General features: G+C 45.8%; 1 protein-coding gene and 1 long non-coding RNA gene across 2 annotated transcripts in view; both read right to left on the bottom strand.

Moving 5' to 3' along the window:
• The window catches only part of LOC144698139 (uncharacterized), a 212,690-nt gene extending 200,796 nt beyond the window's left edge, over positions 1 to 11,894 (bottom strand). The window contains exon 1 of the long non-coding RNA XR_013580458.1: positions 11,448 to 11,894. This is a non-coding gene — a long non-coding RNA (uncharacterized LOC144698139). The remainder of the gene's footprint in view (positions 1 to 11,447) is intronic.
• On the bottom strand, positions 1,060 to 16,445 carry LOC144697720 (uncharacterized). Its single transcript, XM_078569729.1, is given in 4 exon segments — positions 1,060 to 5,047; positions 13,992 to 15,023; positions 16,111 to 16,277; positions 16,363 to 16,445. Coding segments are annotated over 4 exon segments (2,511 nt in total). The 3' UTR covers positions 1,060 to 3,818.
• Positions 16,446 to 17,879: the final 1,434 nt, after the last annotated feature.

The raw sequence follows: 17,879 nt of genomic DNA, 5'->3' as shown, positions 1-17,879 counted from the left end.
TGAAAGAGCCAGTGCAGATTCGGTGAGCTTCTGTGCTGTACTCTGATGAGATCCTATGATTCTATAACAGGATAATGATTCATAATAAATACCATACGATTGAACCATAGAGCTCAGAAGGTGGCCATTCAGCCCATTGTGTCTGTACTGTCTTTCTGAAAATGTTGCCATTCTGTCCCACTCCCCTGATCTTTCTTCCGAGCCTTGAAAATCTTTCCTTATGAAGTAAAAATCCAAATCACTTTTGAAAGTTACTATTGGATCTGCTTCCACCAGTCATTCAGACAATGTGTTCCAGATCAAAAACAAAAATTGCTGGAAAAACTCAGCAGGTCTGACAGCATCTGTGGAGAGAAAGACAGAGTTAGCGTTTTGAGTCTGTATGAATCTTCATCAGAGTTTTTCCAGCAATTTTTGTTTTTGTTTCAGATTTCCAGCACCCACAGTATTTTGCTTTTATATTAATGTGTTCCAAATCATCAGAACTCACTGAGTAAAATAATCTCTCCTCATCTTCACCCTGGATTTTTTGCCAATTATTTTAAATCTGTTTTCTGTGGTTACCAACCATCCTATCAATGGAAACAATTTCTCTCTATGTAGATAAAAACTCCTCAAAAATGTCCACACCTCTGTTAAATCACTCCTTAATCTTCTCTGCTCTAAAGAGAACAATCCCAGCTTCTCCAGTCTCTCCACATAACGGAAACCCCTCATCCCTGATACTATTTTGGTCAATTTTCCATGTACTCTGTCCAAGGCCTTGACATCTTTCCTGAAGTGTGGTGCTCAGAACTGAGCACAATATTTGAGCTGAGGATTAAAAAGTGATTTATAAAGTTTCATTGTGACTTCCTTGCTTTTGTACTTCATGTCTCCATTAATACATGGAGGGCCCCCATTAGCTTTTCTTAAACAATTTGATCAACTTTTCCTGTTACCTTCAAAGATTTGTGTCCATCCACTCCCAGGTCATTCCGTTCCTGCACTCAGTTTAAAATTGTACCATTTAGTTTATACTGCCTCTCATTCTTCCTTCCAAAATGTATCATTGACTGTGAGTCACTTTGGGATGTTCTGAGGGTGTGAAAGATTTGAAATGAACACAAGATCTTTATCCTCCACATACTGTCCACAGGGGAGTTCTCCTGGTGCAGTGGGACCAACATTCGTGTTTTAACTAACACCACCAAAAAAAACTGGATTAATCGGTCACTCTTCTGATTGCTGTTTGTGGAACCTTGCTGTGTACAAACTGGCTGTTATGAAACAGTAATAACTTGTATTTATATAACACGATTATTATAATAAAACATCCCAAGGCACTTCAGAGGAGTTTCATAAAGTAAAAATTGGACATTGAGTCACATAGGGTGATGATATGACATAGCATGTGGTAAATGCTGAGCTGTTCAAATCCCAGAGGGAAACTTGAAACAACTGTCACAACTAATTTACAATTTGTATGTTTCGAGATGCAGGCTTTGAATTCAGTGATAACAGGACCACCGAGTCTTAAGAGGTTTTTATAAAACTAAATTAAACATTTATTAACAAGAAAAATGATTTTTAAGCACACACATATGTCTACAAATTATCACTATAACTTCTAAACCCCCTAATTAATTTAACTCCCAGTTACACTTCCGTAAGACACACAGATTTTAAAAGGCTCAGGCAAAGTAAACAATACCCTGAACAGTTGAATTCAAAGTGAGTTCTCTTAACTTCAGTCCCTAGAGGCAGCAATTTGGTATATACAGGCTGAAGGTGTTTCACCCTTGTTAGATCTTAAAAATGTCTACCCTTAGACACAGCCTTTGCTCCTTTGTACATATTTTCCCCTTTGAATGCAAATTCCCATTGTTTCACTATGTCTTTGCACTTTATTTTTCTGATAATAAAAGTCTCTCATAGCATAAAGTTTTACCAGTAATCTTTGGGAAAAATAAACACACTGTTCCTTAACTTCACCTGGCTAGGTGACACATTTCTCTCCTCCTTTAAAATCAATCTAGTCTGATTTATTTAAAAATGCAAATTTCCCCCTTTACACTTCACATTCTAAAACTTCCCCATGTTTACCTAATTAACATTTCAAACCTAACTTCTCTTCTTACATTAAAGCACCCAGACTAGCTGCCTCTAATTCAATTAAGTCTCTCTCACACACACAACAGACACGGACTCTATTTTACAATAAATTCCAATAACATTTTGGACATTATTATCTCTTCCTGACAGTGATATTAGGGTAAATAGAGAAAACCTTGACTGGAGAGGCAGATTTTAACAAGATTTTTAATCAGGAGAGAGATGGAGAGTTTAGGGAGGGAATTTCAGAGTTGCATGCCTCAGCCCTGCCATCAATGGTGGAGTAATTAAAATCAGGGATGCTAAAGAGACCAGAATGAGAAGCGCAGATATTTCAGAGGGTTGTGAAACTACAGGTTAGAGAGATAGGGAGAGACGAGGCCATGGAGGAATTCGAAAACAAGGAGCTGAATTTTCAAATTGAGGCATTACTTGACCTGGAGCCGACATAGGTCAGCGATCTCAGGGGTGATGGGTGAATGTAACTTGGTGTGAGAAAGCACACGGGCAGCAGAGTTTAGGGTGATCTCACGTTTCCACGTGGGGGTGGGGTGAATGTGAGAGGCTGGTCAGGAATGTATTGGAATTGTCAAGTCTAAAGGTAACACGGGCATGGATGAGGGTTTCAGCAGCAGATGAGCTGGGGTGGAATGGAGACAGGCGACGTTATGGAGATTGAAATATCTGGTATAGTGATGGTGTGGATATGTGATTAGAAGCTCATCTTGGGGTCAAATCTGACACCAAGATTATGAACAGTGTGGTTCAACCTCAGACAGTTCCCAGGGAGAGGGATGGACTCGGTAGTTAGGGAACAGAATTTGTAGTGGTGACTGAAGACAATGGCTTTGGTCTTCCCAATTTTTAATTGGAGGAAATTTCTGCTCATCCAGTACTGGATGTCGGATAAGAAGTTTGATAATTTAGTAACAGTGGATGAATGGAGAGGGATGGTGGTGAGGTAGACCTGGGAGTAGTCAGTGTACATGTGAAAACTAATATGTTGCTTTTGGATGATGTCACCTAATGGCAGCATGTGGATGAGAAATAGGAGAGGCCAAGGATAGATCCTTGGGGGACACCAAGTTCAAGGACTTTGGAGAGGAAAGGAGGGTTGGAGATGGGATGGTGGTTTGCCAAAACCGTGGTGTCAAGGGTTTTTTTTTCAGGAAGGGTAAGATTGGTTTATTTAAAGGTGAGAGGGGCAAAACCAGAAGAGAGAGAGAACCATGAGCAATATCAGCTAACCTGGGAGAGTTAGATGGTCAGCAGTTTAGTGGGAATAGGATTGAGGGACTCTGACAGGGTATGACGGGAGATAGGAGAGAAACTGGAGAAAGATGTGAGTTCAGGGCTGAGCCAAGGGGGAACTTTGGAGATGGTTTGGCCCGGTGGGCTAGTGGTAGGGAGGGATGCAGCAGAGGCAGCTGATCGGATTGTCTCAATCTTACAGACAAAGAAGCTCCATGAGCTCCTCACACTTGTTGTTGGAGGTGAGGATGGAGGAGACGGGGAGAGGGAGAGCACTTCAAAAGGAATTGACTTGTGTTAGAGATATTAAAAGGATTAAACACTGTATTTAACACAAAGCTGATTTATTTGACTTCTATTCAGAATGTTAGCCCTTTTAACTGGCCTGGGGTTAATTAACATCAGCAGAAACAGACCTCAATGAACATGATTCAGTCCTGGATATGATTAATGACAAAATCCAATCACTGTATTTACCTGTGAATTCGCTGGTGTCTCATCAGGTTGGATGACTGTGTAAATCCCTTCCCACACTTCGGGCAGGTAAATGGCCTCTCCCCAGTGTGAACTCGCTGATGTGTCAGCAGGGTGGATGACTGAGTGAATCCCTTCCCACAGTCCGGACAGGTGAATGGCCGCTCCCTGCTGTGAATACGCTGGTGTACACTGAGGTCAGATGACATCTTGAACCCAGTTCCGCAGTGAGAGCACTTGAACGGTCTCTCATCAGTGTGAACACGTTGATGGCGCATCAGAACCCCGGAACTTTTAAAGCAGTTACCGCAGGCTGGACATTTAAATGGTCTCTCATCAGTGTGAATACGTTGATGGGACATCAGTTCCCTGGAACTTTTATAGCATTTACTGCAGTCTGGGCATTTAAAAGGTCTCTTGTTGGTGTGAACTTGCTGGTGATTCAGCAGGGTGGATAATTGAGTGAAACCCTTCCCACACTCAGAGCAGGTGAAAGGTCTCTCCCCAGTGTGAACTCGCTGGTGTGTCAGCAGGTTAGATGACCGAGTGAACCCACTCCCACACACACAGCAGATGAACGGCCTCTCCCTAGTGTGAACTCACTGATGTTCCGTGAGTTGAGATGATTGCTTGAACCCAGTGCCACAGTGAGAGCACCTGAATGGTCTGTCATCAGTGTGAACACGTTGATGGAGCATCAGGTCCCGGGAACTTTTATAGCACTTCCCACAGTCTGGGCATTTAAAAGGTCTCTCATCAGTGTGAACTCGCTGGTGTGCCAGCAAGTCAGATGACTGAGTGAATCCCTTCCCACACTCTGAGCAAGTGAACGGCCTCTCCCCAGTGTGAAAACGCTGGTGTGTCATTAGCGTGGATGAGATGGTGAATCCCTTCCCACACACACAGCAAGTGAATGGTCTCTCCCCAGTGTGAACTCGTTGGTGTGCCAGCAGGGTTGATGACTGAGTGAATCCTTTCCCACATTTGGAGCATGTAAATGCCCTCTCTCCTCTGTGAACTCGCTGGTGTTGCAGCAGGTTGGATGACCGAATGAATCCCTTCCCACACTCAGAGCAGATGAATAGCTTCTCCCCAGTGTGACTGGGCCGATGAGTTTCCAGTTCAGACGAGGATTTGAATCCCTCCTCACAGTCTCCACCTTTCCACGGTTTCTCCCCACTGTGAACGGTGCTTTTTCCTTCCATGTTCAAAATCTGATGATATTCAGGTTACAATAAATCGGACAACTCCATCAGATCCAGATTTAATGTTATGTTTCAGTTTTCCGACTGTAAATACTCCCCTTCTAACACCCTGTGAAATTGATTTAAAACAGAGAAAAGGGAGTGAAAGAGAACCCACAAAAACACGAAGGCAGGTTGTGAAATTGAGCTGAATGAATCTGTTATTTTGTGGTAAAAGCAAAAAACTGCGGATGCTGGAAATCCAAAACAAAAGCAAAAATACCTGGAAAAACTCAGCAGGTCTGACAGCATCTGCGGAGAGGAACACAGTTAACATTTCGAGTCCGAATGATTCTTCATCAGAACAAAGGAAAAATAGAAAAGAGGTGAAATATAAGCTGGTTTAAGGGGAGGTGGGACAGGTAGAGCTGGATGGAGGGCCAGCGATAGGTGGAGATTGCCAAAAGATGTCATAGACAAAAGGATAAAGAGGTGTTGACGGTGCTGATATTAGCTAAGAAATGTGCTAATGGTGACATTAAGGGTAGAAAGCAGGACGAGCAAGGTACAGATGGCCCTAGTGGGGGTGGGGTGGGGGGAAAGGATTGAAATAGGTTAAAAGGTAGAGATAAAACAATGGATGGAAATACATTTAAAAATAATGGAAATAGATGGGAAAAGAAAAATATATATAATTATTGGAAAAAGGGGGATCGGAAAAGGGGTGGGGATGGAGGAGAGAGTTCATGATCTAAAGTTGTTGAACTCAATATTGAGTCCGGAAGGCTGTATCCCTTCCTCCCACCTCACCCCCACTAGGGCTATCTGTACCTTTCTCGCCCTGCTTTCTACCCTTAATGTCACCATTAGCACATTTCTTAGCTAATATCACCACCGTCAACACCTCTTTGACTTTTTGTCTATGACATCTCTTGGCAATCTCCACCTATCAATGGCCCTCTATCCAGCTCTACCTGTCCCACCCCCCTTAAACCAGCTAATATTTCACCTCTTTTGTATTTTTCCTTAGTTCTGATGAAGAGTCATTCGGACTCGAAACGTTAACTGTGTTCCTCTCCGCAGATGCTGTCAGACCTGATGAGTTTTTCCAGGTATGTTTGTTTTTGTTTTGGATCTCCAGCATCCGTAGTTTTTTGCTATAATCTTAGTGTTTATTTGACTGCCACTTCTCTTCAAGGAATGCCTACCTTGAAGAAGTATTGCTCTTCTCTCCAACAGGATTTCTGCCTCTCTCTTTTGCCTTGTTCATCTTCATCGCTTTCCATTTCTCTCCTGGTGTTTGACAAGGAGTTTACTAAAACTCGCTTTCACAGCCATATTTCCTTCCTCAGTGACTGTCTCCATCTCCGACTTACCCCACGTGGATTTCAACTGAAGTTCCATCCCTCATTTTTCGAACCCACCCAGGATTACAGGTATCTCTGGGACATACAACGCACCTTGGACTGCTGTTCTTGTCGCATCCTGAGATCCACACTCAGTGCCATGCATTGCCATATGTACACACTCGACTTCTCCCTCCAGCAGCACCGACGCACCCTATTTCTAAGCTGCCCTTGCCCCCAGTTTCATTTTATTCCTTGTTTCATCTGACGCCTCAACAAGAATCTTTGTCTCTTTCTTTCAGGTGCAAAGGAATGCAAGCTCCAACGCCCATCCAGGACCCTCCACCCCTGCCCGTCCCTCTGTCCCCATCCTGTCTTCCAATCCCAGCCCCGGCCGTGTATTCACCATACCCCCTGACCTTCCCCTCTCTGATGCTGAACGTTCAGTGCTCAGAAAAGGACTCAGTTTCATACCCTTATGCCCTCATCTCAATGAATTTCGGGCTCGGCACGATGCTGAACTCTTCTTCCGCCGCCTTCGTCTCTGTGCTCACTTCTTTGGGCAGGAGTCCTCTCCCCATTCAACAGATCTTTTTACCCGCCACCAATATTCTCCCTCCACCTGGACCCCTCCCTCTGGATTCTTACCTTCTCTTGATCTTTTCATTGAGAACTGTTGGCGTGACATCAGTCGTCTCAATTTCTCTGCTCCTCTCACCCACTCTAACCTGTCTCTCTCTGAACTTGCTGCACTCCGTTCTCTCATGTCCAACCCTGACATTGTCATCAAACCTGCTGACAAGGGTGGTGCTGTTGTTGTCTGGCACACTGAGCTCTACCTCGCAGAGGCTGAGCGTCAACTCGTAGACACTTCCTCCTTCCTCCCCCTGGACCATGACCCCACCACTGAACATCAAGCCATTGTTTCTAGGACTGTCACTGACCTCATCTCCTCTGGAAATCTTCCCTCCACAGCTTCCAACCTCATAGTCTCCCAACCTCGGATGGCCCGCTTCTACCTCCTACCCAAAATCCACAAACAGGACTGTCCCGGCAGACTGATCATGTCAGCCTGTTCCTAGCCCACGGAACTCATTTCTTGCTATCTTGACCCCATTCTCTCTCCCCCGTCCAGTCTCTTCCCACCTACGCAATTCCTCTGACACCCTACATCATATCAACCATTTCCAGTTCCCTGGCCACAACCGCCTCCTCTTCACCATGGACATCCAATCCCTCTACACCTCCATCCCCCACCAGGATGGTCTGAGGGCTCTCTGCTTCTTCCTCGAACAGAGGCCTGAACAATCCCCATCCACCACTACTCTCCTCCGTCTGGCTGAACTTGTTCTCTCACTGAACAATTTCTCCTTAAACTCCTCTTGCTTCCTCCAAATAAAAGGTGTGGCTATGGGTACCCGCATGGGCCCCAGTTATGCCTGTCTCTTTATGGGGTGTGTGGAACATTCCTTGTTCCAGTCCTACTCCGGCCCCCTCCCACAACTCTTTCTCCGGCACATCGATGACTGCTTCAGTGTTGCTTCATGCTCTCGTCTGGACCTGGAAAAATTTATTAATTTTGCTTCCAATTTCCACCCCTCCATCATTTTCACATGGTTCATCTCTGACACTTCCCTTCCCTTCCTTGACTTCTCTGTCTCAATTTCTGGTGATAGACTGTCCACCAATATCCATTACAAGCCTACCGACTCCCACAGCTACCTTGATGACAGCTCCTCACACCCCGCTTCCTGTAAGGACTCCATCCCATTCTCGCAGTTCCTTCACCTCCGTCGCATCTGTTCTGATGATGCTACTTTCAAAAACAGTTCCTCTGACATGTCGTCCTTCTTCCTTAACCGAGGATTTCCACCCACGGTGGTTGACAGGGTCCTCAACCGTGTCCGGCCCATCTCCTGCGCATCCGCCCTCCCACCTTCCTCTCCCTCCCAGAACCATGATAGGGTCCCTCTTCTCCTCATTTATCACCCCAACAGCCTCCACATTCAAAGGATCATCCTCCGCCATTTCCGCCAACTCCAGCATGATGCCACCACCAAACACATCTTCCTTTCACCCCCCCTGGCAGCATTCCGCAGGGATCGGTCCCCCTGGGACACCCTGGTCCACTCCTCCATCACCCGCTACACCTCAACCCCCTCCCAAGGCACCTTCCCATGTAACCACAGAAGGTGCAACACCTGCCCCTTTACTTCCCTCCTCCTCACCGTCCAAGAGCCTAAACACTCCTTTCAAGAGAAGCAGCATTTCACTTGCACTTCCCTCCATTTAGTCTACTGCATTTGCTGCTCCCAATGTGGTTTCCTCTACACTGGGGAGACCAAATGCAGACTGGGTGACCGCTTTGCGGAACATCTTCAGTCTGTCCGCAAGCATTACCCAGACCTCCCTGTCACTTGCCATTTCAACACACCACGCTGCTGTCAAGCCCACATGTCCGTCCTTGGCCTGCTGTAATGTTCCAGTGAAGCTCAACACAAACTGGAGGAACAGCGCCTCATCTTCCGACTAGAGATTTTACAGCCTTCCGGACTGAATATTGAGTTCAACAACTTTAGATCATGAACTCTCTCCTCCATCCCCACCCCCTTTCCGATCCCCCCTTTTCAAATAATTTATATATATTTTTCTTTTCCCACCTATTTCCATTATTTTTAAACGTATTTCCATCCATTGTTTTATCTCTACCTTTTAGCCTATTTTGATCTTTCCCCGCCCCCCCATCCCACCCCCACTAGGGCTATCTGTACCTTGCTCGTCCTGCTTTCTACCCTTCATGTCACCATTAGCACATTTCTTAGCTAACATCACCACCGTCAACACCTCTTTGTCCTTTTGTCTATGACATCTTTTGGCAATCTCCACCTATCAAGGGCCCTCTATCCAGCTCTACCTGTCCCACCCCCCCCCCCCCCCTTAAACCAGCTTATATTTCACCTCTTTTGTATTTTTCCTTAGTTCTGATGAAGAGTCATTCGGACTTGAAACGTTAACTGTATTCCTCTCCACAGATGCTGTCAGACCTGCTGAGTTTTTCCTGGCATTTTGTGGGGCTGACACTAGGAAAAAGTGACCATGAAAACTGCTGGATTGTCAAAAAAAACCCAACTGGTTCACTAATGTCCTTCAGGGAAGGGAACCTGACACCCAATCTGGACTACACAAGACTCTGGCTTCTATAAGAACACAAGAAATACGGCCTGTTGAGCCTGCTCCACGATTCAACACGATCGTGGCTGATCTTGGTATTCGCTCCACTTTCCTGCCTGCTCCCCATATCTCTCGACTGCCTGAGAGACCAAAAATCTCCGCATCTCAGCGTTAAATATATTCAAGGATGGAGCATCCACAACCCTCTGGGGTAGAGAATTCTATTTTGACAAGAGAGATGGAGAGAGAGAAAAAGAGAGAGAAGTGGGAGAGACAGAGAGAGGGCATGAGACAAGTGGGAGAGAGAGAGAGGGCTGTGCGAGAGACAGAGGGCAATGGGAAGGCATTTTATAGACCTACAACTTAAACCACAATTTGACAAAATCTCCCAAGTCCTCAACCTCGAAGGACCAGGGTAGCAGGTGTATGTGAACACCATCACCTCCAGGTTCCGCTCCAAGCCATACATATTCTGACATCTGACATCCAGTACTGGATGAGCAGAAATTTCCTTCATTTAAATATTGGAAAGATGAAAGCCATTGTCATCAGTCCCTCATACAAACTCCATTCCCTGGCCACCAACTCCATCCCTCTCCCCAACAACTATCTGACGCTGAACCAGACTGTTCACAACCATAGTGAAATATTTCACCCCAAGATGAACTTCCAAACACATATCCACATCATCACTAAGACCTCATTGCCCGACTCCAGCCAAGGCTCAGCTCATCTGCTGCTGAAACCGTCATCTATTCCTTTGTTATCTCTGGACTTAACTCTGGCTGGAGGTTCTAGAACTAAGGGCCACAGTCTCAGAATAGGGGGCCGGCCATTTGGGACTGAGATGAGGAGGAGTTTCTTCTCTCAGAGGGTGGCGAATCTTTGGACTTCTCTGCCTCAGAGGGCTGCGGAGGCTCAGTCATTGAACATGTTCAAGACTGAAATCGATATTTTTGAGATTGATTCAAAAAGTAGTGGCAGCAGAGTCTTTGAATATCTTTAAGGCAGAGGTAGATAGATTCTTGATAAGCAAGAGGGTGAAAAGTTATTGGGAGTAGGCAGGAATGTGGTGTTGAGGTTACAATCAGATCAGCCATGATCATATTGAATAGCGGAGCAGGCTCAAGGGGCCGAGTGGCCTACTTCTACTCCTAATTTGTATGTTTGCTGGATTTCTCATATTAAAAACATCAAAGTACATGGGGATAAGTGCAGGAAAATGTTGTTAGAAAATGTTGTTGAAATAGAAAATCTTATTGAATGACGGAGCAGGCTTTAAGGGCTGAATGGCCTATTCCACTCCTATTTCTTATATTCTCTCCTAATGCACTCCCAGCCAGCCTCCCACATTCAACTTCCCTCTAATCTTGAGGTGATCCAAAAGTCTGCTGCCCATGTGCTGACTCACACTGAATCTTGATTACCCATCACCCCTGTGCTCACTGACCAACAAAGGCTCCAGGTAAGCACCACCAAAATTTTAAATTTCTCATCCTTGTTTTCAAATCTCTCCATGGTCTCACCCCCACTATCTCTGTAATCTCCTCCAGCCTCACAACCCTCCAAGCTCTCTGCACTCCTCTCATTCCGTCTTCCTGAGCATTCCCAATTTTAATTCCTCCATCCTTGGTGTCCACGCTCTGAGCTGCCAAGGCCATAAACTGTTGAATTTCCTCCCTAAACCTCTCCCCCTCTCTATTGTTCCTTCTGCCTTTAAGATTCTCCTTAAAACCTACCTCTTTGACCAAACCTTTGGCCATCTGCTCTCATATCTCCTTACATGACTGTGTCTAGTGTTGCTCTATAACATTCCTGTGAAATACCCTGGAAAGGTCTATTACATGAAAGGCATGATATAAATACACATTGTTGTTGTTGATTTGAACATATATCACCGTTCCTTCATCATTGTTGGGTGAATAACCTGTAACTCCTTACCTCACATCATTGTAGGAGCACCTTCACCACATGGACTGCAGCGGTTCAAAAAGGTCAAACATCATCTTCTCCACAGGTAACTGGGGATGGGTAATATCTGCTGCTGGTCTTGTTAGTGAAAGGGCAGAGGAGTGGGACTAGCTGATTTGCGCTTGCAGAGAGCCAGCACAGACAGGACGGGCTGAATGGCCTCCGTCCGCATTGTAACTATTCAATGATGAAGAACCGACACTGGAGACCAGGGACCAACCTCTGGAACCAATGCCCAGCCTGATACAAACCGGCTCTTCATTGATCTGGGAGCTGCGGCCCCGCTCGGTGTAAACGGGGGAGGGTGACCGGTCAGTTTATTTCCGGGGTTTGCGGTTTACACAACATGTTTCCGGAGCCTCTCCGTCCACCCGCCGGATCCATCGCTCCCTCCGCCCCGCCGTCCCCCACTTTACCCATTGTGGACCCGTCTCCTCATCGCCATTACCCGCACTGCGCATGCTCCAGTCACTGCCCGGCCCCGCCCCTTCATTCACTCCGATTGGTTGGAGCACCAGCCGCACCCGCTCGGTCCTCCAGTCCCGCTCCCTCTTCCTATTGGTCCGGAGCTGCCGTCAATCACCCGGGCATTGTGACGGTTTCAGACGCTGAGAGCGGCCACAGACTCAGCCTGACTTGCTGATTCTTGGCAGCATTTTCTGTTTGGGAATTAGAGCTAGAGATGGATGGTCAGTTCCCCTCTGTCCGGGGGGGATTCACACTCATTTCCCCAGTGCAGTAATTATCATGTTTACTTTACATGAGAAAGTCCCCTCTTCAATCCCGGCTGGAAACTTTGTGTTTAAAATTGCTACTGATGAGGAATTAGCAGTGAGTTTAGTTTCATGTCGAACAGGGTGACAGTTCCTCTTGTCTCATTCTTTAAAAGCTCCTTCTTCACCTTTATACAGGTAACGATAAGTGAGAGAAAACTGATCCACTCTGACCCCAAAAACAAGATACTGCAGATGCTGCAAATCCGACCTCAAAACAGAAAATGTTGGAAACACTCAGCAGGTCAAACAGCATCATTCACAGTGAATGTTTCAGGTCGTTGAACTTTTATCCAAATTGGAAAATTTCCCAGATTTAACAGTTTATAAACAAGTCCAGAGTCAGAGAAAATGGGCAGACAGAAGGAAACAACAAACGGTCTTGTGACAGGATGGAAGGCTGGAGAGAGTAAATGATAAAGGGGACAATGGTGCAAGGCAACATTGGGTGACAATGAGACAATTAAAGAAACTAATGGGACAAGTAAACATATAAGACAGGTTCAGAGGAGGGATAAATGGTAACAGCAGAGCCATTACCAGCATCTGCTGCCCTAAAAATGGGAGTGATGATTATGATATGAAATTATTGAAATTACCGTTGAGTCTGACGAGACGAGTAGCTGTTCCTTGAGCTTCGGTTGGGCTTCATGCGGCAGTACAGGAGGCCGAGGGCTAAGAGGTCAGACTTGAAGTGAGGCTGAGAATTAAAATAGTAAATGAGAAGAAGCTCAGGATCACACTTGCAAAGAGAATGGTGATTTTACATGAAGCAGTCACCCAATCTGGATTTAATCTCCACAGCATAGAGGAGACCACATTGTAAATTGTAAGAAGTACAAATAGATCACTGTGTCACCGGGAAAGTGTGCTTGGGGACCTGGAACGTGGAAAGGGAGGAGGTGGCAATGAATCTGTTTCAATAAGTTTGTAACAGGCCAATGCACAGTTGTTCTGCTGTGCTTTATATTTTAATGGGAATTGTCAAATGTTTTTACCACTATGATCTTGGCTGGTGGACTATAGTGTCCTCGCATTTCTCTGTTGATCTATCCAGGAGGGCTGGTGTGGTAAGAAGGCTTGGTCTGTAAATTACAGTCACTGTGAACGTGATAATGGAACATTTGTATATCAAAGGGCAATAATACCTGATCACCTATCGAGTGAGTGAGTTTGTAACAATGTAACTCAAATGATCACAGCTACTGCAGGTGATTCTCTGGCTACAAGCCGGTAAGAAACAAATCAGGAGCGTGCAATCTCACCCAGCTGGACACCAGTGGAGGGGCATTGGAGGAGGATGGATTGGTCAATGGTGTCTGCTGCCCTTGTCCTTCTAGATGGTAGTGGTCGTGGGTTTGGAAGGTGCTGTCTAAGGACCCTCGGTGAGTATGGAAACGGGAGAGGGAAAGCACTTCAAAGGAATTAACTTGTGTTATAGATATTAAAAAGACTCCGCACACTGTGAGTTAAACACAAAGCTGATTTATTTTAATTATATCCAGAATATTAGCACCTACAACTGGGCTGGAGTTTATTAACATCAGCAGAAACAGACCCCAATGAACATGGTTCAGTCCTGGATGTGATTGGCAGAAAAATACAATCACTGTCGTGACTTGTAAACTCGCTGGTGACTCAGCAGAGTGAATGACTGAGTGAATCTCCTCCCACACTCGGAGCAGGTGAACGGCCTCGCCCCAGTGTGAACTCTCTCGTGTCTCAACATGTGGGATAACTGAGCGAATCCCTTCCCACACAAGTAGCAGGTGAATGGCATCTCCTGGTGTGAACTCGCTGGTGTACAGTGAGTTGAGATGATCGCTTGAACCCAGTGCCACAGTAAGAGCACCTGAACTGGATTTCATCAATGTGAAAACGTTTATGGGATATCAGTCCCCCGGAGCTTTTATAGCACTTCCCACAGTCTGAGCATTTGAAAGGTTTCTCCCTAGTGTGAACTCGCTGGTGTCTCAGCAGGTTGGCTAACCAATTAAATCCCTTCCCGCACTCGGAGCAGGTGAACAGTTTCTCCCCAGTGTGAACTCGTTGGTGTGCAGTGAGTTGAAATGATGCCTTGAACCCAGTTCCACACTGAGAGCACCTGAATGGCCTCTCCTCAGTGTGAACACGTTGATGGGACATCAGTTCCCCAGAACTTCTATCGCACTTCCCGCAGTCTGAACATTTAAAAGGTCTCTCAGCAGTGTGAATTCGCTGGTGTCTCAGCAGGTGGGATGACTGAGTGAATCCCTCCCCACACTCGGAGCAGGTGAATGGTTTCACCCCAGTGTGAACTCGTTGGTGTGCAATCAGCTGGGATGATCGAGAGAATCCCTTCCCACACATGGGGCAGGTGAATGGCATCTCCCCAGTGTGAATTCGCTGGTGTACTGTGAGTTGAGATGATCGCTTGAACCCAGTCCCACAGTGAGAGCACCTGAACGGTCTCTCGTCAGTGTGAACACGTTGATGGAGCAGCAGTTCCCATGAACTTTTATAGCACTTCCCACAATCTGGGCACTTAAAAGGTCTCTCCCCAGTGTGAACTCGCCGGTGTCTGAGCAGGTTGGATGACTGAGTGAATCCCTTCCCACACTCGAAGCAGGTGAATGGTTTCTCCCCAGTGTGAACTCATTGGTGTGTAATCAGCTGGGATAATCGAGAGAATCCCTTCCCACACATGGAGCAGGCGAACGGTCGCTCCCCAGTATGACTGCACCGATGAGTTTCCAGCTCACATGGTAACTGAATCTCTCCTCACAGTCCCCACATTTCCACGGTTTCTCTACACTGAACAGTGCTTTTTCCTTCCATGTTCAAGATGCTATGCTATTCAGGTTACGATGTATTGGGCAACTCCTTCAGATGCTGTTTTCTGACTGCAGATCCTCCCCTTCTAATATCCTGTGAAGCTGATTTAAAACAGAAAAAGGGGGTGGAGAGAACACAGAAAAACACAAAGGCAGGTTGTGAAATTGAGCTGAATGAAGAGAGAGAGAGAAAAAAAAACAGAGGGTAGAGAGAGATTTTATATGTTTTATATATCTACAGCTTGACCAGAACTGTGAAGGAATCCCCAAAACCCTCAACTTCCACCACCTAGGACTAGGGTAGCATCACCTCCAAATTCCCCTCCAAGTCACACAACGTCCTGACTTGTTTGACATCCAGTCCTGGATGAGCAGAAATTTCCTCTATTTAAATATTGGGAAAACAGAAGCCGTTCTCTTCAGTCCCCACTACAAACTCCACTGCCAGCCACCGACTCCATCCCTCTCCCTGGTAACTGTCTGAGGCTGAACCAGGCTGTTCACAACCATGGAAAAATATTTCACCGGAAGATGAGCTTCCAAACATATATCCACATCATCACCAAGACCGCCAATTTCCACCCCAGTAACATCGCCAATCCACCCTCGTCTCAGCTCAGCCCCTGCTGTAACCATCATCCATTCCTTTGTTACCTCTAGACTTAACTATCCTAACACAATCCCAGCCAATCTCCCACATTCAGCCTCCCTGTAATCTTGAGGTCATCCAAAACTCTGCTGCTCCTGTGTTCACTGACCTACAAAGGTTCCCGGTTAAGAAGCAGCAAAATTTTAAAATTCTCATCCTTGTTTTCCTCTCTGGCTGCGATCATTCCTATCTCTGTAATCTCCTCCACCCACACAACCCTCCACTCAGTGGATTTCCTCTCTGGCTGCGATCTTCTCTATCTCTGTAATCTCCTCCACCCACACAACCCTCCACTCAATGGATTTCCTCTCTGGCTGCGATCATCTCTATCTCTGTAATCTCCTCCACCCACATAACCCTTTGAAACATGTGTTCATCTCTCACCGGCCTCTTGAACATTCCCCATATTAATCACCCCACCATTGGTGCCGATCTTTCCGTTACCAAGACCACAAGCTTTGGAAATTCCTCCTCCGTTCACCCCGCTCTGCAGCAGCAGGAGCCCCTCAGCTGTCGCTCTGCTCTGCTCCAGTAGCTTCTCATTCGGGAACCTGCAGCTTACACAACATGTTTACGAAGATCTCCCGTCCACCCACCGGATCGTTCGCTCCCTCAGACCCTTCATCCCTCCCTCACCGATTGCGGATCAGAGAAAGAAGCTTCTCTCCTTCGCCAGTGCTCACTCCGCGCATGCTCAAACACTGTTCGACACTACGCATGCGCGCTTACTCCTGTTGTGTGTATAGGGGACATTCTCTACCGCGGGGAATGCTGGGTAACCCCTTCCCCCATTGAAAGTCCAAATTAGGATATCCTGATTTGCTTTCCTGTTGCGGAGTGGAAGCTGGGTCGGAGGGTCCAATACTAAAGTTAAGAAACAAATTATACCGAAAGCCAACTGCATGGACCCTCCATTACCCACCAGAAAAAAAGAGAATTGGAATTAATGGCGAATCGAGAATCCCCAAAACAGCAGCAAAAACAGAATTCCAACCACTACAGTCGCATGTGAACTCATTAGCATCACAGCGGGTGGGAAGAACAGGTGAATCACCGCCCACGCACACAACATTTAAACAGCCTCACTACTGTGTGAAAGTGCTGAACATGCATCAAATGCTTTGAACTTTCAAAGTTGGCGGGAAAACTGAGTAAACGCTCCCGTAATCGTGAATTACCTGGATGGTCTCTCTCTAGAGTGACTGTGCTGCTGTGTCAGTAAATGGGATGACTGAGTGAATCCCTTTTCACTCTCAGCCAGTACAAATCCTCTCCCTGGTGCCACAGCGCCCCTGGTTTTTCAACTGAGACTGGTAATGAAATCGCTCCTCAAAGTAGACAACAATAGCTTGCATTTATACAACAGCTTTAATGCATTAAAAACTTTATTAAAACTTACTCATTCAATAGTGAGGGTGATTTGCACCATTGACGCTTACTTGAGTCTCCCATTTGCAGGCATCTTGCATTTGTTCTCACCGAGGTCATAAAATGAATGCAGCAAAATCAGACGTGCTGAGATTTCATGACACACTTGAGTGGAAATACAAGTTCGTATTTCCATCGTCCCACATGTGAGCAGTTCGTTCAGTTAACAACAGAAATGAATGGGTCTTTCGATGCAGATAAACACAGTGACTCACCGTGTCAAAGATGTCTCAAAGCAATGTGTGCTCCCAAAGACAGGCAAAGAGGGATCAATTATAATTAACGCATCATTCTCAAAGCTGCTCCTTGTAAAATTCTTTGATTTTGTTGAAATGCTGACTGTTGTGCTAAATTTCAAATCAGACCCATATCAAGTGCATTACCTGGTGTCTGGCATTCTTTTGTTTGCCAGTCACGTTTGCAATTCGATGTTGTATATTTCAGAGAGTCTCAAGTCAACCGAGGGCATTAATATCAAATAGAAATATATTAATACTGAATGTTGAATGAGGTAAAAAATTGCTGAAAAAAGTTTGTTGAATTTCGTCTTCTGAGGAGGAGAAGGGCGTTCCTAATAATTGAGCAGAAAGGATTGCTGCCTGAGACATTTGCTGGACCGAGCCTTCTGCATTTTGAAATTCAAACAAATTAAGGCACCAGGTGGAAACCAACAGTTCCCTTCCTGTAACAAGAGTCATGACGTCTCAGTCTAACCATTGGAAACC

This window comes from Cetorhinus maximus, chromosome 23 (genome assembly GCF_964194155.1).
Source record: "Cetorhinus maximus chromosome 23, sCetMax3.hap1.1, whole genome shotgun sequence".
Taxonomy (NCBI): Eukaryota; Metazoa; Chordata; class Chondrichthyes; order Lamniformes; family Cetorhinidae; genus Cetorhinus; species Cetorhinus maximus.
The sequence above is the reverse complement of the archived record's forward strand: the minus strand, read 5'-3'. Positions and strand labels throughout refer to the sequence as shown.